General features: G+C 51.1%; 10 protein-coding genes across 12 annotated transcripts; 6 read left to right on the forward strand and 4 right to left on the reverse strand.

Moving 5' to 3' along the window:
• Positions 1–811: 811 nt before the first annotated feature.
• Positions 812–6538, forward strand: PV06_10361. 2 transcript variants are annotated; one of them, XM_016411906.1, is made up of 9 exons: positions 812–1933; positions 1990–4437; positions 4535–4811; positions 4864–4912; positions 4964–5059; positions 5160–5286; positions 5350–5686; positions 5747–6255; positions 6314–6538. In XM_016411906.1, the coding sequence occupies exons 2-9, from the start codon at positions 4365–4367 to the stop codon at positions 6415–6417; spliced, it is 1572 nt and encodes a 523-aa protein (XP_016257526.1). In that variant the 5' UTR covers positions 812–1933; positions 1990–4364; the 3' UTR covers positions 6418–6538. The 2 variants fall into 2 exon arrangements, with proteins under 2 accessions (XP_016257526.1, XP_016257525.1); XM_016411905.1 differs by having other exon boundaries at positions 812–4437.
• PV06_10362 lies at positions 2052–3839 on the reverse strand. 2 transcript variants are annotated; one of them, XM_016411907.1, is made up of 5 exons: positions 3630–3839; positions 3323–3570; positions 2473–3276; positions 2378–2421; positions 2052–2326 (listed from the first exon to the last, which is right to left on the reverse strand). In XM_016411907.1, the coding sequence occupies exons 1-5, from the start codon at positions 3823–3825 to the stop codon at positions 2128–2130; spliced, it is 1491 nt and encodes a 496-aa protein (XP_016257527.1). In that variant the 5' UTR covers positions 3826–3839; the 3' UTR covers positions 2052–2127. The 2 variants fall into 2 exon arrangements, with proteins under 2 accessions (XP_016257527.1, XP_016257528.1); XM_016411908.1 differs by having other exon boundaries at positions 2052–2421.
• Positions 6539–6852: 314 nt separating the features above from the next.
• PV06_10363 (D-tyrosyl-tRNA(Tyr) deacylase) lies at positions 6853–7377 on the forward strand (the record flags this gene model as incomplete). Its single annotated transcript, XM_016411909.1, has 1 exon — positions 6853–7377. One exon carries the CDS (start codon positions 6853–6855, stop codon positions 7375–7377), a length of 525 nt encoding a protein of 174 aa, XP_016257529.1.
• A 692-nt stretch (positions 7378–8069) lies between these two features.
• PV06_10364 (uncharacterized protein) lies at positions 8070–9776 on the forward strand (the record flags this gene model as incomplete). The annotated part of the gene is made up of 6 exons (XM_016411910.1): positions 8070–8141; positions 8201–8219; positions 8276–8564; positions 8644–9035; positions 9180–9532; positions 9660–9776. The coding sequence occupies 6 exons, from the start codon at positions 8070–8072 to the stop codon at positions 9774–9776; spliced, it is 1242 nt and encodes a 413-aa protein (XP_016257530.1).
• Positions 9777–9841: 65 nt separating this feature from the next.
• Positions 9842–12426, reverse strand: PV06_10365 (uncharacterized protein). Its single transcript, XM_016411911.1, has one exon. It carries the CDS (start codon positions 12123–12125, stop codon positions 10110–10112), a length of 2016 nt encoding a protein of 671 aa, XP_016257531.1. The 5' UTR covers positions 12126–12426; the 3' UTR covers positions 9842–10109.
• Positions 12427–12543: 117 nt separating this feature from the next.
• PV06_10366 (uncharacterized protein) lies at positions 12544–13856 on the reverse strand. The gene is made up of 2 exons (XM_016411912.1): positions 13755–13856; positions 12544–13705 (listed from the first exon to the last, which is right to left on the reverse strand). The coding sequence occupies exons 1-2, from the start codon at positions 13770–13772 to the stop codon at positions 12671–12673; spliced, it is 1053 nt and encodes a 350-aa protein (XP_016257532.1). The 5' UTR covers positions 13773–13856; the 3' UTR covers positions 12544–12670.
• A 1907-nt stretch (positions 13857–15763) lies between these two features.
• Positions 15764–18086, forward strand: PV06_10367 (uncharacterized protein). Its single transcript, XM_016411913.1, has 3 exons — positions 15764–16022; positions 16180–16762; positions 16878–18086. The coding sequence occupies exons 1-3, from the start codon at positions 15832–15834 to the stop codon at positions 17676–17678; spliced, it is 1575 nt and encodes a 524-aa protein (XP_016257533.1). The 5' UTR covers positions 15764–15831; the 3' UTR covers positions 17679–18086.
• A 2711-nt stretch (positions 18087–20797) lies between these two features.
• On the forward strand, positions 20798–22962 carry PV06_10368 (uncharacterized protein; the record flags this gene model as incomplete). Its single annotated transcript, XM_016411914.1, has 4 exons — positions 20798–21035; positions 21092–21852; positions 21912–22476; positions 22539–22962. 4 exons carry the CDS (start codon positions 20798–20800, stop codon positions 22880–22882), a joined length of 1908 nt encoding a protein of 635 aa, XP_016257534.1. The 3' UTR covers positions 22883–22962.
• Positions 22963–23375: 413 nt separating this feature from the next.
• On the forward strand, positions 23376–25033 carry PV06_10369 (uncharacterized protein). The gene has a single exon (XM_016411915.1). It carries the CDS (start codon positions 23589–23591, stop codon positions 24780–24782), a length of 1194 nt encoding a protein of 397 aa, XP_016257535.1. The 5' UTR covers positions 23376–23588; the 3' UTR covers positions 24783–25033.
• PV06_10370 (uncharacterized protein) lies at positions 24987–26714 on the reverse strand. Its single transcript, XM_016411916.1, has one exon. It carries the CDS (start codon positions 26357–26359, stop codon positions 25421–25423), a length of 939 nt encoding a protein of 312 aa, XP_016257536.1. The 5' UTR covers positions 26360–26714; the 3' UTR covers positions 24987–25420.
• Between the last annotated feature and the right edge of the window lie 333 nt (positions 26715–27047).

Here is a 27047-nt window from a genome sequence, read left to right on the forward strand (position 1 = left end):
TCCAGCAAGGCATGGGCCATGGTGAACGTGTGGAACGACATTTCAGGGTCCAACTAGATCCCATTTTCCCTTCCCTCGGAATTGAATTTATTGACCCGGTCAGACCCTTGGTGTTGTATGGAGTATGGATAGGTGTTACGAATACTATGAGATGTAGCATTTCCACTTTGTACGGGTGATTGTTTGATGCTGCTTGCTGCTATGGTTGGATTGATGCGATGAAACTGCTGCTTGACCTGCCGTATGTCGGGTTGCTACTTTTCGGGGGATCAAGGAGCATATGTAAGATACTGTAGGTACATATATTTCCGCAATGTCTCTTCACTGGGCGTTGACCCCTGTGCTACGCGTCCCGCCCTCGGTATCCTGGTTGGCTGTGAGGAGGAGAGGAAAGTAACAAATCCATCTACGCAGGTACTCGTAACATTCGCGGAAAGGCAAAAGAGCCCGCTCCACCGAGCGTCTGCCAACTAATAAAGTGGGATGGTTTCCAGGATACAGCGGGCTTTGAGCGGCGTATTGGGGACCACCGGGGACTGGAACAAGATCCAACTCTGTGGTGTGCCCTGCATGGTTTGGTCGAGCGTGGATACGGTCGCTGTGCATGTTATTCCGTGAGAGAAGATCGAGTCAGGTTGAGAGCGAGAGTGTTCTCTGTGTACAGAAAACAACAAACAACCCACAGTGCCTCGCTAAGGTGAAAAAAGGCGGGTGACGGCACGTCAGACCGAAAGGCGAAGCTCCTTGCATCATGCGAAGTAGCTGAGAATTAGCTTCCCATTCTCCACGCTCTCGTACAGCTGACATTTGGCTTCTTTTCCCTTTGGCAACTTCATACACACCTTGGGTTTTCTCATGAACAGCCTATAGTCTTTTGCTAGCCGGCCTTTCCTCGCCTCTTTTTTCATTCTTTCAATACACAGGCGCTTGTCGCCATTTTTCCCTTCTTGTCTCTTGCTGCACGGGGCCTAGGTTGGCGGGGGAGTTTTTTTGCATCTCTATTTGTGGCCAACTGATCGCCACTTCAACCAAGAAACAACCCCCCTGATCGCGTGGTCTCACGATCGTATCGCACCGATAAGCCGTCTGATTGCCAGTTTAGATCTGGCTGTCCCATTTAGGAGCTCTGAAGTCTACCTTTTCGAGGGTACAACACCGTCGTATCAATCCAACTTTTCGTCTCCGGGCATTCCCAGTCCACCCTCTTATTCGCTGTCCCCCACCACCCCTTCCTTCTACTCTCATGGGTGTCTGAGAGGACCCTTGCGGACCCTGACGAACTTCGGACTGGATCTTTCATCACTAGTCGGCGATACAGATCGAGCTGCGGCGCGACCTTAAAGATACCTAAACGGCAGCTTACCATCCAACACCCATCAGAATCCCAAGGCTTCTATCCATCAAGCCATTTGGTATCATTGCTCTGCTAAATTTCCCATATCTGGAATTTAGTACACAAAATTTTATCCTGTGGCTAGCGCCCTATATTGCCAAGGCCGACATAGCATCCGCCGGGCTTCGATACCCCAAATCCACTCATTGTTACTCGATGCTGCCACGACAGAAGGTCTAGACCACTTCACTCCCATTTAGTGTTGTTTCCACATGCAACACAGAGCAAAGCCAGTCACAACTCACCGAACTGCTTGCACGGCAGATCCTCCGGACTGAACAACAAGATCCGCATTCCCCCCCCATTTTCTTGGCGCCTCGGCATGGACATGGGCTATTGTGGCGGAGTTCTCCCGTTCTGTGCCTCATGGGCATTACTCAAGCTTGCGAGTCGGTCTGACCTCAATCGCTAGAAGCATGAGCAAAGAGTGGTATTCGTGGTGGTATATCCAGGCTTCAGAATGACAATACATCCGAGAGATGGACAACAGACGCATAATGCGTCAGCCGAAGGCTCTTAACGGGGGCTTGGGCAAAACTCGTGCGACGATGAAGAAATCCTTCCGGAACCGGATTCTCTACTAACGGAGTCGGCAGCATCTCTACGTTCACGCGGCTGTGTTGTGCTTGTTGTCACAGCCACTCAACCTTGATCACCCTGGATTGAAATGAATTGGAGCTCTATGCTACCCAACTATACGCTCGATTTGCTAGAATTGCAGACCCTGGCCCTGCTCACAAGTGGCTTGCACGAGACTCTCCCCGCAATTCGCCTCGAACCGTCAGAGCGGCTTCCGTACCTGATTGAATTGCTCCATCAATGAAACTCCTCCAGCCGCCGGCAGCCCAGTCTGAGTTGGCGAACAGTACAGCACCTTGCCTCCTGCGCAGGGCTTCGAGATACTTTACTTCCATCCCTGGTCGGTACCACACCCTGTAAGTGATTAGCAAGATGAACCCTGCAATTTGACAAAGGAAGACTCACCATGCGCCCTCTGCAAATTCATCCTTGGACCAATTGTGGAAGACCTGGATATTGTGTGAGTAAATGCTCGGCGAATCATGAACCTGAACACTTACCAATCGGTTCACATCCATGGGTGCAAATTTTTTTACAGCTTTCAAAGTTTCATCGATGTTTTCTTCGGCGTGAATATGGTTGGCATCACAGCCGAAGAAGACGCAATGAGTATAGCCAGCGGGCGTCTTTCCATCTGCGAGGCCAATTACCAGCTTGTTGTCCGGGTATGTTACGCCACTCCACGACCGCATCTCGGGGTCTTTGATCTCTGCGTGGACTTTGACGCACTGGTTCACATGCTTTAATTTGGACGCCTCCGTTTTCTCTGCAAGCAGCGGCGGATTGAAGGCGATCTTGCTCAGCACGTTCAACGGAGCTGTGCAGATCACGCGCTTGGCCTGAAATGCTCGACCGTCGCGTGTGGTCACGCGGACGGTATTGTTTGTCGAATCGACTCGCGATATGACGGTGTTAAATGAATATGCAAGATTACTCGTTGCAAGCGCTTCGTTGAAGAACCGACGGGCAAACTCCGATTGACCACACTTCAACTTGAAGACAATGATAGTGTCCAACAATGTCCTATAGTCATAGTTTCCAGCTGCCCACCAACGAAGAAAATCCAGGAACGCCGAATTCTGAGCTGTGCCGCCACTGCACAGCAGAACGAAAGACTCGATGGCATGGCGTTCGTCCTCAGACAGGTCATGCCTGATCTGGGCAATGCGATCAGCGACCGACAAGTTGGCATATTTCAGTACGTTCTTATTCCAATATGCGTCGAAAGGGAATGGCATGACCGTTTTGCCAAAATTGCCATCAACGTTGACGAACTTCTGCATCGCTCGAGAAAACATCTCATCCTATGCTGATTTAGCTGCCGTCCGCAAACACTTCGATGTCACAAACCTCTTCCTCATGGCTCATAGTCCTGCGACCAGAGCGTGTTGCGAAGCTGAAGTAGTTGTGCTTTTTGGTGAAATCGGTCGAATGGACCAGCTCATTGATCATGCCATATCTTGACAGTTCTCGATACACATGCGGCTGGAACCAATGCACCCATGTACCCCCCATTTCATAGGGATACCCATCGATATTGGACGACCACGTCCGTCCACCGATACGGTCTCGACCTTCGAGAAGTAGTGTCTTAACGCCTAACATGACCGTCATCAGTTTCATGTTGAATATTCGGCATTTGACGCAAACAACGTACCTGAAGTAGTCAAGTCTCTTGTGGCAGTCAGGCCAGTGTAGCCTGCGCCAATGACTATCACGTCGAAGACGGCATCCGATTGCTTGATATTTTGTGATGGCTGTATCACTCCCTTTGACGGAATGCCAGCAACGAGTCCACCGCTCGGGGTCCAGTGCCACCCTTCTGACGATTTCGCAATGCCTGCCATTTTCATTCAGTGTGTGACTTGTTGGGAGAACCAACAAACGAAATCCAGACCGAATGTTACTTCGTTTTATATTTTTCGGAGCTGAGAAAACGTCTCATGATGTTCGCGCACATTGCAGTACGGCCTCGAAGCATCCAGGAGCATATGCAGGGTAGGAGGAAGACGATGCCACCCAACACCAGCGTCTCAGAGCATCTCATTGGCTGCTGGCATGGACGCCCCAGGGGGCTTGTCGACGAACTTCCCTTTTCGACTTCCCCACGTCTCTCACCTGATCCGACCAAGGCTAGGGTTCTGGAGCCGCTCACTTAACTTTCCCTTTTGGGCGAACAGTCTACACGCTCTGTTCGTATCCTCGAAAGCTTCATCATCCCCGGACCAAGTTATTACCCCTTCTGGGGATGACTCTTGCCCCGGCCTGTGTTTAAAATGCAGTATCAGTACCGCTCATATCCCCTCAGACATGACGACCAGAAATCTTCCTCGTCCAACCCAACGATCACGATAATTGCAGAATCTCACTCTGCACTGTTCAGACCTATACCATGAGCTCCCATATCGATACCAAACAAGAACATGGCTCTCATTGCCATGAGCCAGAGGTCAGCCTTGCCCAAGGTATGTTTGGACTCTCAAGCCTTGATACTCAAGACGCGTCGTTTGTCGTCTTTCGGCGACTGCCTCACCTGCGATGTCTTCTTACTGACTTGCACAGTCGAAGCCCTTCGGCAAGGCACTTTCGGCACCACCGATCTATCGACGCTTGGCCTCGCGGAGGCCGCCGAACGAGACATTGGCCCTCTTGATATCATCTGCGTCGGGTGGAACATTTGCAACAGCTGGATCGGGTTGGCTGCAACTATAGCTTTGACGATTGCTCAAGGCGGTTCAGTCACCTTGATATACGGCGTCATTGTGTGCTTCGTCATGGTCGGCTGTAGTGGGCTGACTCTTGCCGAACTGGCTTCCGTGTACCCGACAGCGGGAGGCCAGTAAGTATCGCCTGGACCTGATCGATGCTCCGTTGCTGACCGCGCGCACAAGGTATCACTGGACTTCGATCTTGACCCCAGCCAAACCAGCACGCATCTTGGTACCAATCTGTTCATTCCAAAGATGATGCAATGTCGCTAACGACGTCCAGAGTTATGCTTGTGGCATTACCAATGTATATTCTTGGATTGCCACCTCTGCTGGAATCGCAATCATAGTAGCGCAAGTGGTAATCGGCATGGTCATAGTAAGTCCCTTCCTCTTGGGACAAGTGTCTCCTCTTGAGCAGATTGTCGCATCTAGTCCTTGCTCTGAATGATGCGCCTTGTTGACCATGATGACAATAGTTCACCCACCCTGATTATGTCCCTGCAACATGGCATTATTTCCTCGTATATCAGGCAGTCAACCTTGTCCTCTGCCTGCACAACATCTTCACCATGAAGCGAAGTATGTGGATCAACGATGTGTCGTGTAAGTGGAAAATCCCGAACATCCTTCTCTGATAATCGGTCTAACCTATCGTCATGGCGGCAGTTGCCGTGACCTTGACCGGCTTCTTCGCCATCATCGTGACGTGCTTAGCCCGGGCTCCCCACAAGCAGTCATCCGAACTGGTCTGGACAGATTTTGTCAATGAGAGTGGATGGCCCAACGGCGTCAGCTTCCTCACGGGTCTCGTCTCACCGAATTACATGTATGCTGGCATTGACGGAGCCATCCATCTGGCCGAGGAGTGCAAGAATCCGGCCAAAGTTGTTCCCAGAGCCATCGTCAGCACACTCACTATTGGGTTCATCACCAGCTTCGCCTTTGCCGTGAGCATGACATACTGCATCCAAGATTTCACCGCTGTGATTGGGACTGTAACCGGGTAAGAATTTGGTCGTTATCGGGGGGACCCCAATATCTCTGTATGCTGACCAAGTGTTAGTGTCCCGGTATATGAGATCTGGCACCAAGCTACTGGCTCGAAAACTGCAGCAAGCATCTTCATGGCCGTGGTCCTCCTTGCCGCTCTGGTCGCTCTCGCTGCTGTGCAACAAACGGCATCCCGCCTGACATGGTCGTTCGCCAGAGACAGCGCCCTGGTCGGCTCTCAATTCTTCGGCCAAATCCACCCTAGGCTTGGTGTTCCAGTATGGTCACTGGTGGCGAATGCCTTCGTGGTGCTCATCATCGGCTGCATCTACCTCGGATCCAGCACCGCGTTCAATGCCTTCATCGGCACGAGCCTTCTCTTGCAACAGATCACCTACGCCTTTCCCGCGGCGCTCTTGATGTACCGGAAGCGGAAAGCTCGCTACCTGCCGGTGAACCGACCGTTCAAGCTACCTGGGGCTTTTGGGTGGATTGCCAACTTTGCGACAGTGGCATTTGCCGTGGTTGTACTCATCTTCTACAACTTCCCCGTCGTGTTGCCCGTGATCGGTTCGACCATGAGTAAGTCCGCAAGTCCCCCTTCTCCTAGTGGACCACTGGCTGAATATGACTCTCTCAGACTACACCTCAGCGGTGATTGCAGCCATGGCGCTGTTTGCAGCTATCAATTGGTTCATCCATGCGAGAACCAAGTATCATGGACCGAGACTGGCAGAGTTCTAGTCAGGAGGAAGCCTTGTTCGATTCTTCAGCCCATCAAGCTGAAAAATGCTGCCGTCACCATCATTCGTTTAATAGTCCGTTGTATGTAGGGCCGAGCCTCGAGAACAATCATACTTTTACTTCAAGGCAGCCGTAGCTAAGTCGTATGGGCAGCCCCTAAAACACTTGTAGTTTAGTTAAGCCCGGCCTAGAAAAATAGGGACCTCGAGCCTACAACGGCGCCCGCCAAGGTTCACGTGACCCGTGAGCGTCGGTTCAATCGTGAACAGTCTCGAGACGAAAAAAAGGATTACTCTGTGCACCAGCTACTCATATTATTCTCCCATGATCACATCTCAGGTGCAGTGGAAAAGTTGCCTTGGTATACACGGTGGAAGGTCTATACTGGCTTAATGCTGAGCTCCTGGATTCAAGGCATTCAATCTCTAGGTCACCATGAAGGCAGTACTGCAACGTGTACTTTCAAGCTCCGTCACCGTCAATGATCAGGTTGTCTCAGCCATCGGCAAGGGCGTCCTGGTCCTGGCTGCCATTGGGCCCCATGACTCCAAGAAAGATGTAGAGTCGATGGCTGCCAAAGTCCTCAAAATGAAGCTGTGGCCGGATGAAAGCGGCGCCAGCTGGAAGAACAGTGTTCAGGACATCGAAGGGGAGATCCTCTGTGTGTCTCAGTTCACCCTGTTCGCTTCGACCAAGAAAGGCAACAAACCGGACTTCCATGGTGCGGCCAAGGGAGAGATGGCGAAGGAACTGTACGACTATTTTGTCTCCCGAGTTCGAGACCAGTACCGAGCCGAAAGAGTCAAGGATGGTGTTTTCCAAGCCATGATGCAAGTCAGTCTCGTCAATGACGGTCCAGTCACGCTTGAAATCGATACAAATCCAGTAAAGAAGGAGTCCGCAGCGAGCACCAAAGAACCGACGCCGATATCAACGCCTGCCTCAGAACCCGCCAATTGATTTTATAGCTCTGTTCATCCGTCCACAGAAGCGAGTCAGAACAAGTCGAGACCCTCAACAAGGCCTTCTCAACACTCCGATCTTGGAGAGGAGTATCCCCTCGACGTTTTGTATCGTGTCAGACTCGTGGTCTAGCTGGTTTTCGAGTCTCAGACGAATGGTTCCACTGCTTACCAAGCCCTTTGTGATGTCCACCGAGGAGAAGCCCGCCCACGCCCAGAGCTATCATATCCTTTGGGCCACCGACGTACTCGTACAGCAACCATTAGACGTATCGACTACGTAACACTGGAGTCCAGTTTTCGCCCAGCGACGGCGGGGGGTCACAAATCCGTTCGTCCAGCTTTGCATAGTTGCCATTCCTGGCCTAAAGCTCAACGGCGATGTGCACCATCATTGGCCCTGGGACGAGGAGTTCTTATCAAAGGCCCGGGGCCGAGAGAGACGTCAAATCAGTGACAAGGATTCCCGGACAAGTGCCTATCGCTACCCATGAGGGGTAAAACACGATCGTCCAAAAGCCCCGCAGACAAAGTAAACAATTTATTCGATCTGATGTGCACACCGAAGAGCTGTGAAGTACGAGGTCGCCTTCCTACCTGTACAGCTACACCAGAACTTCACTGATCCTTAAATTGCGGCTGATAGCTTGCTGTCGTTTGCACAAAGCTGACCTGTGAGCTGGATCAGTCATGCCTGGGAAGATCAGAACCGCCCTGAAAGTCGATCTCGACAAGCCAGCCAAGGACCAACCGTATTTGCATGTGAGCAAAAGAAGAGTAACAAGAATGGTTGTGTGATCTTTGCTGACAAAAACATCCAGAACAGATGGCATCCTGATGGTATGGCGCACGCAGACCTTCGGTGCAAGGTCTCCGCTGATAACATGCCTTTCCAGTTCCCTTTTGTGGTACGATCAAGAACGGAGAGACGGTCAAGATTGAATGTCTGGACTGGACAGGCGGACAGATCAAAGACAACGACAGTGCCGACGATGTCAAGAATGTCGACCTGACTCAGATCCACTACCTCTCTGGCCCGTTCGAGATTGAAACCGCCGAGCCGGGAGACGTTCTTCTTGTCGAAATCCAAGACGTGCAGCCCTTCCAGGACCACCCCTGGGGATTTACTGGAGTCTTCCACAAGGACAACGGAGGCGGGTTCTTGGACGAGATCTACCCAGAGGCGTAAGTCCACCATGCAACGTGGCTCCGTCCAGTCTGCCCTTGACCCATGCACGCACGCTGACCCCCTCTCTCTAAACAGTGCCAAAGCCATTTGGGATTTCGAAGGTATATTCTGCTCGTCCCGCCACATCCCTGGCGTCCGTTTCGCCGGCCTCATCCACCCGGGCATTCTGGGTTGTGCGCCGTCCCCTGAGATCCTCGCCGAATGGAACAAGCGCGAAGCTGAACTCATCTCGACGACGTCCCTGTCGCGAATCGTCGCTCAGCCACCCCAACCAACCAACGTCCACGCCGGATCCGCGGACGAAGCCACCAAAGAGCGTGTCGGCAAGGAAGGAGCCAGGACGATCCCCGGTCGTCCTGAGCACGGCGGGAACTGCGACATCAAGAACCTCTCTCGTGGCAGTAAAGTCTATTTGCCCGTTCATGTCAAGGGGGCGAAATTTTCCGTTGGAGACTTGCATTTTTCTCGTACGTTTTACTCTTTGTTGTTGGTCTTTTCTTTTGGGCGCATTTTACACAACGCCACCGGATGTCTTGATATCCCCCTGGATCATGTGTTCATGCGTTTATGTGTTGATGTGTCTACATGCTGACGTGTTGGGATTGTTTCAGAGGGAGACGGAGAAATCTCCTTTTGTGGCGCCATCGAAATCGCCGGCGAAATCACCATCAAGTTCCAAGTCATCAAGGACGGCCAGAAGAAACTCGGCATGGTCGGAGGCAAGTCCCCAATTTACATCCCCGGGCCCGTGCAGCCTCAATTCAGCCCAGGTAGGATGATCTACTTTGAAGGGTTCAGCGTCGACGAAAACGGCAAACAACACTACATGGACGCCACCGTGGCCTACCGTCAATCCTGTCTGCGGGTCATCGAGTACCTCCGAAGGTTCGGGTACAGTGACTACCAGGTCTATTTGATGTTGAGTTGTATCCCCATCGAAGGTCACGTCGCCGGGATTGTGGACGTAAGTTACATACTCCCGTTGAACGAGATGTCGACTGTCGAAAGAAGAAGAAGAAGAAGAAGAAGAAGAAGAAGAAGAAGAGAATTTGCATTGCAAGGGCAGATTTAGCTAACTTCTGTTTTAACAGATTCCAAACGCTTGTACCACCATCGGTCTACCAATGGACATTTTCTCTTTCGACATTTCACCATCCGCCGAGGTGAAAAAGTTGGATCTAGGAGCTTGCGCCATGGCGAGTAAGTAAAGCCGAGTCGAGGACTATGATGTGCAACCGAAGCAGTGTAATTGCAAGTGAAGACAAACAAAAGGTCTCGTCGGATGTCAAATTGTAAAATTGTGCCACAAGGGCACATTATGGTCGGGATACGACCCTATCATGTATGCTTTGGTATTGCCCCATTTTATCTATCTTGTATGGTTCAGTGGGCCCTTTCTTCGATTTAGGGAGTATGACCTGAACATGAATGATCGAAATTACCCTTCCTTGAATGAGGGAGTACAATCTCAAAGTAGCCCAGAATGAAGTCTATCATTCCAAACCTTGGGAGACCGTGCTGCCTACTCCTGTACAGTAGGTTCATCCTCTCAGGACACTCAAACCGTACACCACACCAGCTTTCGAGCCCAAGGAAGTCAACCCCCAAACGTTCGTCAGATTTGGCGTAGGGTGTAAAAACAAACCATCATTGATCTGCCACGCCGTCGCGATCACTGCTCCAGCCCATGCAACGACAATGTACGACTCGAGTAGACGGACGTACCCCAGTGCGAAACGGTCCGCAAGTAGGACTTTGAGACAAGTGCGATTGTAAACCGAAATATCAGAGGCGGAACTGGTGGCCCGAATGAACACATCAAGACCTTGTGATGAGGCACGTTCTTCGCCTGGTGGTAGTGCTGCAGACAACGACCGAGAAGAGAACGTGATGAGATTTTGTAAAACTTCCCCAACCACAAAGAAAAAGCTGCATCCCGTCCGGAGGTGTCTGTTTACACGAGCGAGCCAATTCTCAGGCACTGATAGGGCAGGAGAAGGAGAAGAAGAAGAAGAAGAAGAAGAGGGACGGTGCCGTTTGTCCATGTCTGCGAGTATTTGACGAAAACTGTTGATGTCTGATGCGTAAACCATGGCCTGTCCTTGTTGAGGATTGAAACAAAATCTCTCGAATAATTGTTCAAGAGTAAGATCCGATCCACGAACCATTTCGGTATAGAATGCTGGAGTTACAACTTTGACCTCGATGTCTTTTGACTCTGACACACGAGCGTTTCTAGAAATGTCGCGCTCGGTGAGGAGGTGGACCGGTTTCCCTCGCCCTTTCCCAGCGGCGGGGATATACGTGATCGTCTGACCCGACTTCAATGCCACCCGTTCCAGTAGACGACGAAAGAAGGGTTCGAGGATCGTTTCTTCGGCCGTCTCGTTGCGGCCGATGCCAGTTTGCAAAACCTCGGGTCTATAAAAGACTTGTAACTTCTTCTTCGCCCACAATGTCCATGCTTCTCGCAGGATGCGTGGGTTCGTCATGAACCCAACCCACCACCATCTTGCGACAAAACCAAGATTTTGCAAACGGGACGTTTGTATCGGATCGAGCCCCGGGGAGGTTGAAAAGACTCGGGCCACAATCTTGGGTTTACCCTCCCCGGAATTGAGGACTATAGTATTATCGATTTCGACGACACCGGTGTTCCCTGTACCAGCAGGTGTAGTAGTTGTAGTGTCGAAAGGATCGGTACATGTCAAGATATACGAGCCATCTCGGTCATTGAAAGGAGAAACATGAAAATCCTTTACCCAATGATTTGTGAACTTGGGGTTTGACGACGTAGTACCTTCGTCGCCGTCGCTGTTGCGTGGCAGGTAATACATCCTCCTCTCGTCGAACGTGTTGTTGACTTCCAGGATCATTCCTCCCAGTCGGCCGTGGGCGTCGTACAGGTACCAAAAGGACACTGGGTTGAATGAGAACCCCAAGAATCTGGGCGCCGTGACGAGATACGCAAAAGGATATCGTTCCGGTTGAACGTCTTGACTTGCTAAGAATTCGTCGAGTTTCCCACGGAGACCGCCAACATACGGTCCTCGTTGTAGGTAATCGTCTGCATGAATTGAGAACCACGGGACTCCATCACCATTGTTGGACCGAGGAGGACCTAAAGAAAGTACGCCACCGGCGGATAGTGGTCGACCTCCACACCCGACAGGTATACCGACGAGTAAATAAGAATAAGAAAACGAGTGTTTTGTTGGAAACAGTCGAGTGTGGGTTGTACTGCTTTCGAATATCCTGGCCGCAAGACGACTGGCCTTTTCACAAGACCGTCCGGCACCAAGGGCATCGTCCGTGTTTTTGATTGACGTCGAGGAGGAACGACTGGAAATAGTCCACCACAAACCCGACAGAAATATCGCACCCAGGCCAGCTGGGTAGACATAAGTTTCTGAGACGGGTAGGTTGCATAACTTGGACCACAGATACTTTGATTTGAGGATGGCCAACGAAAGGGATATCGCCTTCAGATTCCGCGATATGTGTTTGAGTGATGTGCGGTGGCGATCCCTGATATCAGGCTCGTTCAGTCCAGCCATCTGCGAGGCGATGCTCCTCCACCAGGGCCCAAAGCCTGGCCTCCTTGTACTTTGAATTCTAGATTCCACGCTCCCCGGATGTGTGCCATATCTTTTTACCGTCTCATCTGGTGTTTTGAGCAATGAATTGACTCGGGGAGATTTTATTCAGGTTTAGTGGAATGCCTGAAAGACGGGCCCACCATGCGTGATTGTTCCTTGACTCAAAGTAACCTCATGAAATTAAGTAGACATGCTTTGGAACCAAAAATTAACATAGTAGAGGTATGATGCTTTTCATCAGGTACCTGGACATCATGAGGTGCACGAGTACAGTACGAGTGCTTAAAAGAATCTAATCACTAGCATGTGCTTTTAGTCCAAAGTGTTGACGTCAACACTCTACCGAGTCGAATATCTTGTCTGAAAACAACTCTTTGGTATATCAAGATCGTCAGATAGATTCTACCTAGACATCTAGTCGAACATTGTCATAATAGGACAGGGGATTTTAGATACAATCAGCCCATGTTTGGGCGGACAAACGGAACGAGAGTCGTGGCACGTTATCCGGGTTCAATGAGCTCCCAGTAAGCGCCGACGGTTGTGTCTTGCAGTTCCTCAAAATCAGATCGAAGGGGCCATTTTGTCGCCCGACCTTTCAAGCGGACTCGGGCACCAGGGCTAATGTTTGTAACGTCCAGCCTGTGTTCCAGGCCAGGTTTCTGTTGTTGTTCCGGAAAAAGCCATCGGTTCCCGGTCGTGTCCGTGACAAGTGAAAATCGCCCACTGCCATCGACTCTTGCTTGGGATACTGTGATGGTCATCTCTGGGACTGCCGCCGAGATCGAGACCGAGTCCTGAGCAGCAATCCCAAGCACCCACCGTCTCACTAGTTCTGCCATCCCACCAGGAATGTACTCTCGTTTTCCTTTTCTCTTGGAAGGAGAAAACACATCCGGGAGAAGAGAGCCGCTAGCTAGGTGTGCTGAGTGACCTCCGTCAGATTCTACCTTGAATGCATTCTTGGCCAGAGTTGGTGGCTCAATACATTTTGGGACAGAAGGCCGGAAGCGCGTCGTTTTCAACGTTTCCACATGGGGCGTTTCGATCATGATATCCTCGAAGTCTTCATCGTCCGAGTGCGAAGCCTGAGAAGATTGCCCTCTCAAGCCCTGGTCATCAATTTCAGATCCAGGAGAGGACGAAATCGTGATTGGCTCAATCGGCCGTTGAGCGGGGTGACTCGTCTTCCGCTTCTTCGCAGGAGGTGTAACTATCTTCTTTCGATAGAGTAGTGGTGACTGAATTGGGAGAGTATCCTCATCCTCATCGACCACGTCTTTTCTTTGAGTATGGCCAAACCTCCTGGAGACAATCGGTGATTCTGTCTCATCCTCGAAACTGGTGTCTATCTCATCTTTGCGCGCAGGGGCCGTTTGGAACCGCGGGATCGCACCACGGGAGGGTGTGGAGGATGTGGGTTGGGTGGTCGAGCGTGAGCTTTGAAAGATATTCTTCCGCGCCGACGGATGGCTAATCGACTTGGAAGCAGAGGCTGTGGATGGAGGGAGGAAACGTTTGGAGGAGGGCGCGGGAGTCTGTCAAATCATTAGAATATCTTTAAAACTTACCGCGAGTCAAGTATACACTATGATATTCTGGCATGTCACCGGCGAGGGACTACCTTATGCAAGCTTGCATCGTTGGATTGCAGCTGATACTTGTTGGCTAAGAATGTACCAATGGAAGACAGACACAGATGTCCGCAGTCGCGCATTGGAACGAAAGAAGTCGAAGTCGTGTTCACAATTACATCACCTCACAGCCTTGCAAAATCCACAGCCTCGTCGCAACCATCCACCATAGCATTTAGACCAAAGGAGTACCTAGAAAGAGGATGTCACAGATGCAGAGAGGTGTGTTTTCCAGAGGCAGAACATCAGTGAGTGACAGTCCGTACCATATATTGAGGCTGGTCAATTCATTGGTCCTGAACCCATGGACGCCTTGCCTTGCTGCATGACCTCGTATTCGCAGTCGTGCAGTCCGGTGGCAGGCCTTATATAAACCCCTCTGCCTCAGCATGCGGTCATGCTACACCGCTTGCTCTCTCTTGGGAATTACCATCATACAGTGTACTCGCACCATCCAACTTGGCTTCACTCTTCCAGAGGAGAAACAAGAGTCGGGCGTCGCTCCATTCAAACCATCATCTCTACCAATTGAATATCAACATCAGGTTTTGAAAGTCACAATGGACACTGTCATCCCTTCCACAAACACTCTCCCACCGCTTCATCACCTGATCGCTTACGCCATAGCTTTGATGCTTATCGGCGTCTTCATCGGTTGCCTGGTATGCCCGCACAAGATCGCCGCCGCAGCCTGTTTCCCAGAACCCGCAGACCAGCCAATGCACGTCTTCTTCTATCTATTTGCTGTGAGGGAGTTGTGTTTGGGCCTTGCGTTGTTGGTGTTTTTGAGCTACGAATACTGGAAGTCTGCGACAATCTTGTTGGCAATTGTCGGTATCAATGGAATCTCGGACTTTCTCATTTCGGGGTTTCATGGCAAAGAAGACTGGCGGACTTCGTTCTACAAACACGGCATTCCGACACTAATCGGGTATTACGGTGTGTTGAGGTTGTGGCAGGACAATTGGTGAGTGTCCTGTGTTCAGGGATTGGGAAGTGATACACTTGCCTCTGATTCATGCGTCGACTGGGGTGTTCGGGAGATGTTTTACGACGAGTTGATCATGTTCGCGTTCTTTCAATCTGGAAAGAAAATTTGTTTTGTTCTGTCATACTGGAAATTGAGAAGAAGTGAAGTACTGCCATCGAAATTGAATTGGAATCCGGATGAAAAACTAAATGGTGCTTGTCTCCTCCATATCTATACTCGGTATATCATTACAGTTTGTCTATTTATATTCCATGGCATTGTGGAATGGGTGGCACCAAAAGTGGTCAATGCAAGCCTACTGAGTCTAGGCGTCGGACTGTTGGATCCTTAGGGAATCGCCGTTATCTAGCTCATTCTTGACTTGGACAGTCTGTCTCTTTAGGCCGCCTTGACAGTCTATCACATCATCTAGAAACCCTTGTACCGAGGACCAAAGTGGATTTCATACACGTCACAAAACAACACAACCACCGACTTTTCTTTTTCCACCAGAACTTCCAGAGATATGCATCAGCATAAGCAGCTCAATCACTTTTATCTCAATGGCAATCATCACCCAATGAATCGCCCGCCAAGGCAACCTCCTTGTACCGAAGCAGGCAAAGCTAAGCGACCAAGGGGGACCATCTACTGCAACCTTTCGTTCATGGTCCAGTTGAAATCATTAGCCTCATCAGCCCACGAGCCTCACCATCTTAAATACCCGCACTATGACGGATGGTACCAAGGCCGCACCTTGGATCGACCAGGTTACGATAAACTTAGGTTGCTTGAAGGTCAAAGTGGCACAGGCCCTTCCCGCCTCCACCTACGCCAACACCACAGAGCGATGGTGCCATATCTCGCCTATTGGCGGGGCCGCAGAAGGGGAGGATCTGTGTGCAAGGGAGCCTTGGGCAGGTATTAATACTGTACGGACCCATTGAAAGCTGCTTATCGTGAAATCATGCTTTCTTCTTACTTCGGTCGCTTTTCACACTTCGTCCAGTGTTTGTTTTGAGTCTGTGTTTTTCTATTGCGTAGCAGAAAACTCCCAAAAATGGCCGAAGACTCAAAAGTTGTGGTCGAGGATTCGCCTACAAATGACTATCGCAATAGGCTGGGGAGTGAAGTCGCCTTGGGGATTGACGACTTGAGCGCCATTCCCAAAGGTACCATCGATCCAGTGTACGAGGCGAAAGCCAGAGTACTCAATCGAGCGATACAAGACATTGGAATGGGATGGTATCAGTAAGTGTTTTCGGTCCGCGTTGTCGACGCCGCCCGATCTTCTCAGCCTTGTGCCAGCCGGTAGTGTAGCAGTGTTGGTTTCTCCTCCTTCTTAGCATGACCATTCCTCGTTACTTGTATCAACGTTGCCAGACATACAACTAACACACCTTTGTAGATGGCAGTTGTTCATCGTCGTTGGCTTTGGCTGGGCCAGCGACAATCTATGGCCCATCGTCACGTCTCTCATCTTCACCCCGATCACGAACGAGTTTGGTCCAAGTAGACCGCCTCTGTTGACCCTGGCGCAGAACATTGGTCTCTTGGCCGGCGCCATGTTCTGGGGGTTTGGATGCGACATCTTCGGCCGTCGCTGGGGGTTCAACCTCACCCTCGGCATCACGAGCGTGTTTGGCCTCATCGCGGCCAGCTCGCCCAACTTTGCGGCCATAGGGTGCTTCGACGCCCTGTGGTCCTTTGGCGTGGGTGGGAATCTGCCCGTCGACTCTGCCATCTTTCTCGAATTCCTCCCCGGATCCCACCAATACCTTCTCACTGTCTTGTCGATAGACTGGGCTCTGGCGCAGCTCCTGGCGACACTGGTCGCGTGGCCGATCTTGGGCAACCTGACCTGCCAGGAGGATGAAGTGTGTACGCGGTCCAAGAACATGGGCTGGCGTTATTTCGTGATAGCCATGGGCGGTCTGGCCATGGTAATGTTTTTTATTCGGTTTGTCCTGTTTACGATTTACGAGTCTCCTGTAAGTTCTTTTTCCTGCCCATCCCACGCCCTTGCCCACCTGAAGCGTAAAGTGCAAACCACAACATGTACAAGACCGAGTTCGATCTGACATATCTTCCCAACCTTTAACCCAGAAATACCACATGGGCAAAGGCAACGACGAAGAAGCTGTACGCATCGTGCACGAAGTCGCCCGACGCAACGGCAAAACCTCCCCCTTGACCGTCGACGACCTCAAGGCGTGCGAGGTCTTGGGGGACGGGCAGGCTCAACAGACCACGGCCGCCGCGGCCATCAAGCGTAACCTCGAAAAGTTCAACCTGGCCCACGTGCGGTCGCTGTTCGCGACCAAGAAGCTTGCTTTCTCGACCGGCATGATCATGGCCATCTGGGGCTTCATCGGGTTGGGTTACCCTCTGTACAATGCGTTTCTGCCTTACCTGCAGGCCATCAAGGGGGCCGAGTTCGGCGACAGTTCGACCTACATCACCTACCGCAACCAGGTCATCATCGCGGTGCTGGGCGTCCCGGGTGCGCTCCTGGGAGGGGTCATGGTCGAGATCCGCGGGTTCGGACGTAGAGGCACCCTGGCCCTCGCCACGGTCGCGACGGGCGTGTTCCTGTACTGCAGCACGACCGCCACCACTTCCGACGCCCTGCTCGGTTGGAACTGCGCCTTCAACTTTTGCAGCAACGTCATGTACGCCGTCCTTTACGCCTACACCCCCGAGGTCTTCCCAACGAAAGATCGCGGGTCCGGGAACGCCCTCTGCGCCACGGCGAACCGAGTTTTTGGCATCATGGCCCCCATCATCGCCATGTTTGCCAACCTCAAGACCACCGCGCCCGTGTACACGAGTGGCGCTCTCTTTATCGCCGCCGGGTTGATGGTCATACTTTTGCCCTACGAGTCTCAAGGGAAAGCTAGTTTGTGAAATGCTGATGGCGTGTATGTGACTGTGTCAATACGTGTGAAAGATGTGAACACATCAAGGAAGTCGAGAGAGAGAGAGAGAGAGAGCGGCCAGCGATGCTGTGGCACACTCCTGTCTACTTATTTCTTGCATACATAACGACGATGATAGAAATCCGTCTACTTATGTAAGGACATCCTTGGAAAAAACCACAGATAGCAACGGAAGCACATCCGCATGACATGGCATATTTTTACACGGGTCCTGAGAAGTATTCAGAAGTTTATGAGGGAAAAAGAAAGTCTCCGTAGGGATGAAGCGATCACATTATTTGCCTTTTAGCACGCTCAACTCACGTAACTACATGACCGACTATGAAATATGGAGAAGAGAGAAAATCACCAATCTGTATCACTGGGTATGATTAGGTCACAATCTCTATCACGGATTTTCTGTCTCATCTCGTTTCAGTTCCATTCTGATATGCGTCGAGGTTGATTATACTACCCAAAAAGAAATCTAGGTAGTCGACCACCTCCTTCTACAACTCATCATCTCCAATGAGTGTTTTTCTCTCCTCGAGAGCCATAAGTCTCGTTCAGATATGCATCCAATCCCGACTGGAATGTTCGTCTTCGCGATTCGGACGTGGATGGCGTCTCTGTACGCTCTCCGTATCGTCTCCGGCTAGTCTCGCGATGAAGTGTGGTAGTATCAGTTGTGTCGTCTTCGAAGTCGGGATCGATTCCGGCCTCATCCAGGTCATGATAGTACGAGCGCTGACTTTGTCCTCCCTCGTCAGCAAACATTTTCACTTGTGAGTGCGCCTGCTGCTGCTGAGGCGGCGGTGGTGGCGCACTTCGCGTCAAATTCGAATATACATCAGGACTATTGGTTGAATCTGCAAACACCCCCTGGACTCCAGCGAAAATACATCGATTGAAATACTGATCCCCCTTGTAATTTCTGTCGCCGATCCCACCTAGTCTCATGGGCCGGAGGACCCTGGCGGCAGCCGAACAGCGCGCACAATATTTGTATGCAAACCCAAACACGGGCTTGCTTGGGCCCGGCAGCGGGTGTAGAACAGAGACGGTCTGGAAGAAGCATGGACACGTGTGCCAGCTGGTGCGCTTGTATAATTTCGCCGTCTTGAGGGCCAAGGGTTTCGACTGTGGCTGATCCGGATCCGAAGAGTTCTTGTATGGGTTTCTGGAGAGGTATGAGAAGAGAATCTTTGCGTCCGGGCAGTCATTGGGCTGCGTTTGGGCTTGTCCTGTCGCTATCGAGTGCAGGACGAAAGGACATAGAGGGACAAACAGATTACACATGACTCGGTGTTGATGGGTTGGAAGGCTGTGTTGATGTGTATATGTTATGGAAGGTCTTTGGAAATTGTATGATGTTGTGTGGTTCTTTCTCCAAGTAAGAATTGGGAAGTGCACGAACAGTCAATTACGTGCGTGCTTTGGATGGGATTTGGGATTGGGAATGGGGATGTGGGATTTTCTTTACTTTTCCTTCATCTTCTGAAATCTCTCCCTCGATATAGTCAGGCAGACATGCGACGAAGGGCCAGAGATGATGGCGTAAAGGCTCAGCACGCGGACAACCGGTGACTGTGTGATGGCAGAATTTCATTGGCCAAAATCACCATGGCAGGCAAGGCGAATGGTTGCCTTACTCTGCACCATTTGTCTCAATGGCAGCCATCATATTGGACAGCAGAAGAGGATGGACGGAAATGTTGTGGTAAGATGAAACAATCAAATCCATGGGTCGACTGGGCTCAATGGCGCAAAACTCACCAGACCATCGGCTAAGCACAGGACCATGGTCATTTGTGTGTTGAAAGGGCATGAGATGCAGGAGAACGTGTCATGCATCAGCCGTGTGCTGTTTTCCTGGCTAATGATGATGGGACACGGTGGCACAGAAACACGGTGTGTTCAGTTTAGTACTGCCAAAAAGACGCAATGGTCCAAAGTGCCCAGTGAGATGGTGCTTTGGGTGTTTGGTTGAAGATGGATGGCGTTGAAGATTGTACTCCGTATATATCTTCTTTATTTTAGTGACTGCGTACCTCGTATTCGTACAGCAAAGAACAGAAGGTCCCGCGAGAGACTTTTGGGCTCCTGCCGAATTGATGCGAATTGACCCGCTCACGACAGTCGACGTCTACCTAAGCCTCTATCGATCGAGTTCTCGTATCATTCCTACAGTAGGAAAATCAGAGTCATGAGGTAGGTCATCACTCCATCTGATTACTCGATACTCCAGATGGAGCACTTTGTCAAGATACTTCCATGTCATCCGGAATCCCTCTGCATTGGAAAGTCAGTCTACAGAGTACATCGAGTACCTCGCTCAACTCGAGATCCTACACGGCAATCGGCAAGCAATGTCTACCCAACCAAGTGTCCATCCTTTCGCTTCTGGATATCGTGGCATTCTCGCATGGCTGCATTCTGTATCTTCGGTTAGATTGCGGACATAGTCTGCTTCGACTCGTACCAATGACACCCTTTGACAATCCTCTGGCGGCATCGTTACGAGTACAGCACACCCATTTCTATCAGCAGGCGTTGGGTGGTATCCGAGCTCCCCCGCCACGCGTACCAGCACTAGAGAGAAAGCTTTTAGCTATGGCGGCTACTACAAGGCTTATCTCCCCGCCTTCAACAGGCCCCAGTCTCGCTCCTCCAACCACTGCTCTCCAGGCCATGCTCAATCTAGAAGCTGAACAGACGTCGACCAATCTCTTCCACGTACTCGAGCGGTTGCTCCCCTCAATCCTGGCCCCGATCGACTTGCATCCGCCCTAATGCCAGGGCTAAGCATGTATCTATAATCGCAATGCGACCTTGCAGAGCTGTTTATCTCTCGGAGCTCGTCCAGAAAGGCAGTTCATCTACATTGCTAGCTCAAAATATGACGCTCATGATGCTGGTGTGCGTTCAAGTACCCGTGCTCGGCAGAATCAAGGCAATGGACCTGGCAGGGTTACAGACGATGCAAGAAATCACATATATCTAGCTTGGTAGCATCGAAGTGATCTGAACTTCGGAGCTACCTTGACTACCCTTCTGTCCCTCGTTTTTCAGAAACCTGCTGTACTTGTGGTATCGTGGACCGGAATCATGACATTCTTCAATTCCCCCACTATGCTCACAACTGCATTGTCCTTGTGGGCATGCTTCTCTCAACTCGCTACTGCTGGGCCCATTGTCCGCCGCTCTGACCTTGCTGTCAAAGACTTCCATCCAGCACCAAAAACATGGTCAAACCTCGGACCTGCTCCCGAAGATCACTTGATCCACCTGAAGATTGGCTTGTCACAAAGCCGATTCAGCGAGCTTGAGCGCCATCTCCACGAAAGTACGCCTCTGAAATGACCGCGTAGTGAACAAGGAATGTTCTAACTTGGCTCACAGTTTCCGACCCGTACCACGTTCGTTACGGACAGCATCTGTCAGCTGAAGAGGTTCACGAGCTCATCAAGCCATCTGAAATCACTTTTACTGCCGTTCATGAGTGGTTGGAAGAGTATGGCGTGGATTTCGAGCAGTTGAAGTACAGCCCTGCGAAGGACTGGATTTCTGTCACACTCCCGGTAGACGCGGTTAGCACCCTCCTCGATACCAAGTACTCCGTCTACGAGCATCTTGATGGATCGACCATGGTCCGTACCGAGGGCTATTCGCTCCCTCTCCACCTCCACAAACATATCAGCACGATTCAGCCGACCAACTCATGGGCGCGACTAGGAGGAGGCAAGGACAGGAACAACGAGCTCCGCAAGCGTAGCCCTGATCTGACGAAACGCACATCTCATGCCCTCGTTGCCGCTGAATGGGGTCCTCCTCCGGCCCCAATCTCTCCTCCAGACAATGCCACCGTTCAGGCCGTATGCAACTTCACCGCGGTGACTCCGAACTGCCTGAGAACGTTATATGGTACCCTTGATTATTCGCCCAAGGCTGCAGGCGAGAACAAGATGGGCCATACCTGCTACTATGGTGAATCTTCTAATCGATCCGACGTCAGCATCTTCTTGTCCAAATACCGTCCGGAAGCGCAGTCATACGCGTATGAATTCCCGGAGATCTCAATTGCGAACGGTGCTGTCGACAATGGTACCAACATTGCCTCTCATGTACCTGCTGTCGACAGAGAAGCAAACTTGGATTCCGAGGTAAGAGACAGCGAGGGTAGCCTCAGTTTATTATTTCACATAACTCACATATCAACTAGTACATGATTGGCATGGGTTATCCCACTCCGCTCACGACTTACAATGTTGGTGGACTGCAGCCAGGTTTCATGCCCGATACCAACACCCCCACCGACAACAACGAGCCATACCTGACGTGGACAACATACATGTTGGGCTTACCTGACTCCGAGATTCCACAAGTCATTTCCACATCCTACGGCGACGACGAGCAGACTGTCAGCGAGTCCTATGCTAAAACAGTGTGCAACGAATTTGCCCAACTGGGCGCTCGTGGAGTCACCTTGTTCGTCTCCAGTGGTGACTTTGGCGTGGGTACCGACGGGACATGCTACAGCAACGTTGACAACACCACTGCCATGTTCATACCCGCGTTTCCATCATCCTGCCCCTATGTGACCTCCGTCGGGGCCACCCGAAACTACCCTGAAGTCGCAGCCGACAGGCTTTTGAGCTCAGGATTGACCTTCACAAGCGGCGCCGGGTTCAGTAACTACTTTGCTCAGCCTGAATACCAGGCATCGGCTGTCAACAGCTACGTTAGCAGCCTGGGTGGTCTGCACGACGGTTTATACAACAAAGCAGGTAAGATTGTATTGTGTTGTTTCCCTCTGTGTTCTTGTTAATACTGATCGCTTTCGTTTCAGGACGTGCATATCCGGATATCTCATGTATGGGACAAGTCTTCCCTACAATCTGGAACGGCTCGACTCTTGGTCTTGTCGGAACATCTGGATCTTCGCCTATCTGCGCATCCATCTTCAGTCTTTTGAATGACGCGTTGATCTCAGAGGGAAAACCCGTCATGGGCTGGATCAACCCTTGGTTGTATAGCAAAGGGTACGAATTATTCACCGACGTCACGGAGGGCGCGTCTTCCGGCTGCAACACAACTGGTTTCCCTGCCACAACAGGATGGGATGCTGTCACTGGGTTCGGAACACCTTATTTCCCCAAGCTCCTTGAAAATTGTGGTGCCAAGAAGGAATGAGTGTTGATAATCGTGTAGTATGAGGGGATTTGTACATACATAAGAACGAGGATGAGAAGGTATGATGGTACGTTTAATGAGATTGAGGCGAGAGCATAAGTAGAATCGTGATTAAGCATCAAATACCGTACATCTCAAGTGATGGTGAGAACAAGTCTACAGTCATGATTCATGCAATACAAACTTATCAAGTTTCACTTAACACTTGGGTGCGTGATGAAGTTCTTCCCGTACTCGTCCTCACAGCCAACGCCGATGTCACCCTGAAGCATTTACTTCATCTAAGCAATACTGGCTATCAGTCATTCATTGGCACCTCATTGTCGCACCTGCAGTGCAATAAGGAGGCAATCTTTACCTGATGAAGGCTCATGCACACCACACTTCGGTGCTCGCCGAGGGAGCACCAGGGTCCCGGTGATAACCGCAAAGTGTGGGGGTGGACACAAGGTTGCATTCAATGTGTACAGTGAAAGTACTTCGTGCACATACGAACAAGAAGAAAAATGAGAGCGTGGAACTCAAAGAGCAGCGACACTGACGTAGAATTGACTTTGATGATACGTACCATCTTCCTCACCATGATCCATCCTTGACCACGAGATCCTGCTCCGAAACCCAGCGGTCGAAGATACAGAGATTGAATACAGTACAGTATATACTCCGCATATGCGCCCTTCCTCCTCCACGACAAACCACAAAAACCATGCCCATCAAACACGCGACACCCGTCACCGTCTCCCTCTCCGACCTCCAATCCAACACCGTCCCTTCGTCGACACTCACGTCCGCTTTTGGGCCCGACTCACTCGGGATCTTGGTCGTCAAGGACCTTCCCTCTTCGTTTACTCGTCTGCGCAGCCGAGTGCTGTCCAACTCTTCGCGACTCGCGCACTTGCCAGCATCGACGCTCTCGACTCTCACGAAACCCAGCGCAAAGTACCTGGTTGGATGGTCCCACGGGGTCGAAACGTTGAGGCCTGGAGTCATCGATACGGCAAAAGGAAGTTACTACATCAACTGCGCCTTTTACAAAAACCCTACGCTCCAGGGCGCCGACGGGAACAAATTCCCGGGCTTTGAAGAGTACACGGCACCCAACGTGTGGCCGGAAGACCGTGACGTTCCGGGATTCCAGCGAGACGCAGAGTCTTTGATATCTTTGATCATCGACACGGCCGTTCTGGTGGCGCGAGCTTGCGACCGGTTCGCTCAGGCCGAGATACAGGACTACATACCGGGGTATTTAGAACGAGTGGTCCAAGGGAGTACAACGACAAAAGCGAGATTGTTACATTATTTTCCCATTTCGGCAGAGTCGACACAATCTAATGGTGATGATAACGGCACGAACGGCACAGAAAAAGTCGGTGACAAGACAGAGGGAGGCGAGGATGGACTAGACGAAGGAGATGAAATCGACGACTCATGGTGTACCACACACCTCGATCACGGTTGTCTAACGGGTTTGACGAGTGCCATGTTTATCGACGAGTCAACCACGTCCTCCACCTCCACCTTGAAACCGACGTCAACACTAGAAGAAGAAGAAGAAGTAAGACTGGACGAACTCCCATCGTCACCCGACCCGAAATCTGGTTTATATATCCTATCCCGTACGGGGGAGACTTACAAGGTCTCGATCCCTCGTGATTGTCTGGCTTTTCAGACCGGCGAGGCCCTCGAACTCATCACCCAAGGTAAATTCAAGGCCGTCCCTCACTTTGTCAAGGGGGTCGACCCGAAGAATTGCGACTCCAGGAGCAAAATCGCGAGGAACACACTCGCCGTCTTCACACAACCCAACTTGGATGAATTGGTCGACTTGAACACCGGCTTGACTTTTGGGGAGTTTGCGAGGGGAGTGGTTAAAAAGAATACTCTCCCTGCCGACTCCTGATCCTACCCTCGTATGGGTTACGGCTGTTCAGCACAATAGGCAGTGAACCGGCTGGAAATGTAATGTACCCGACCCCTAAGTGATTGTATGAAGGGATACGAAAATGAGAAACGCGAAGACTTGAGTGAGAACAAAAAATGAGTGCTCAGGCACCAAAGATGGTTATGGATATAAAAGGGAAACCAAACGAGACTAGAGCAGACATTATGATAATGTTATTTGGATTGAATTTCTGAATCTGACTTGTCTGTAATGTCCTTTTCGTTACGAAAAGCCCTCCTAGTTTACCTCAGGCAGGTGGTAAGGAGGGATCTCGGCCAGACCAACAAAACAGAAACAACGACACCCATTATTGCTCGATCGTCAAGAGAGCATTCCCATTTCCATTCCATCCCATCGCAGAAAGCCCATGCGCTTGAAGAGGAGAAACAACCTTGCAAAAAAAGACACCATCATTGCTCTCGAACCCATGCCTCGATGAAAATCCATACGCCTCGCTCAAACAATAAGGTTGGATTCTGCGTAAAACACCCGACCATAGTCAAACTCATGCTTTTTTCGGAACAACCCCCATACAAAAACAAAGAACCTCCCACGTATGCATGTGCTAGAGATAAAACACACCCAGGTCCTCCCCCTTACCTCGCAGCCTCGGTTTGTGATCTTTGTAGAAACAGTGCCATCGCCGCATTATCTTCCGCCAGTCGTGTGTTGTTGCTTTGCAACTCGTCCACCATACTATGCAGGTCATCGTAGCTGTTGCGCGTGTGTGCGGTACGTGCTGGTCTTGATGGTGACAAAGGAGGAGTGGTTGCCGGTGTGAGTCCGACGGCGGCATCTTCTTCGACGACCGGTGATATCATTTCGAAATCCAAACTTTGGATCGCCGTCAAGACGGAGTCGACGTCCATCTCATGCCGTTCGAGTGCCTCTTTCAACCATTGCTCCCACACTTGGTTGATGATCAAAGGTGTGCCGCTGGGTCTGGCTTCCATTCTTGCTTGCATGGCGTCTCGGACGAGTCCCATGACATCGTCGTCCGGTGGCTCGGTCGAACCATGTCGGGACTCAGGACTGCCATCTTTGTGTTCTCCCTCCTCCAACTCGATCACAGTATCGTTGTCTGAGGATGTCCGACTAGACTGAGGCCGACTCCAGTCTTCCCAGATTGCCCTAGGTCCGTTGCCTTGTGGAGCAACTTCGATGTCCGCGCCTATCGTAGACTTGACCTCGGTTTGTGCTTCTCGTTCATATCTTTCTTTGGCTGCCCGAGTTCCCTCCCACTGACACAGACTCAAGACCTCGTCGTTGGTCAGGCCCAGCTCGTCAATCACTCGAAAGAGTCTTCTATGCCACGGATGTCTGGTTAATCGACGACGGTGGGGAGGATAGGTGTAGTCTAGACCTGGATATTGTGCTTCGAGGGTGTCGATGGTCCCGAAGAACGTCTGTACTTCGACTCGGATCTCCGAAACAATATGACGGTGGATGTGTGCGAAGAAAGAGCCAGGATCGCCTTGCTTTGGTTTAGGGAATGTTTTCTGGTATATCAGGTCTGGTATGGAAGGCTTCCTCATGGTGCTGGCAGGGTGTCTTGTCTAGTCAAGGGTTCGTTTGTAGTCTGTGCCTTTCCTGGCTCTTTCTTGAGCTTGTAATTTAGGGTGTGGGCGGCGGAATCTGCGCTCAGGAGGCTGGCGCTTGGATGGCTTTGTAGAGGTCGTTGTTGGGAAGAGGGCTTCGGGAGTAGCTGGCAGATGACAGGTGAGTTATCAGACGGTAATGGAGCCTAGGCAGAGTCGTATTCAGCAAGATCGAGGGCCTTCGATGATCACTTGAAAGTCGGAGGTGGAGCACAGGGATATGTTTCTCGTTCTAGGGTGCAGGTACCGCCTAAGGCTGTCGCCGCCAAACTGCGGGATATGCGAGATCCGCCCTGTTGCTCGTAGTTTGATCCCGCTGACGCCCGCTGTGCTGTCAATTCCAGACGTGAGTGTTTCGGCAGCCGATGGCATCGGTGAATTAAACACTATCGGACTCAAAGGGAAGAACAACACCCATTAAACAGCCGGTCGAGCAGGTCGTCGCTTCGTCCTCTTTTCGCTGCATGCCACATCATCAGCCAACAACAATTGGCGTGTCATACGTTCCCATTCCATGCACGCAGACTTTTCTTCTACCCGGACTCGTACTAAACAAACTTCATCAGCTGGCCAAGTCATCCGTGACCACTATTTCGACCCTAGAGCGAATGAGCAACCTGTCAAG

Source organism: Exophiala oligosperma, assembly GCF_000835515.1.
Source record: "Exophiala oligosperma strain CBS 72588 unplaced genomic scaffold supercont1.13, whole genome shotgun sequence".
In the NCBI taxonomy this organism is placed as follows: domain Eukaryota; kingdom Fungi; phylum Ascomycota; class Eurotiomycetes; order Chaetothyriales; family Herpotrichiellaceae; genus Exophiala; species Exophiala oligosperma.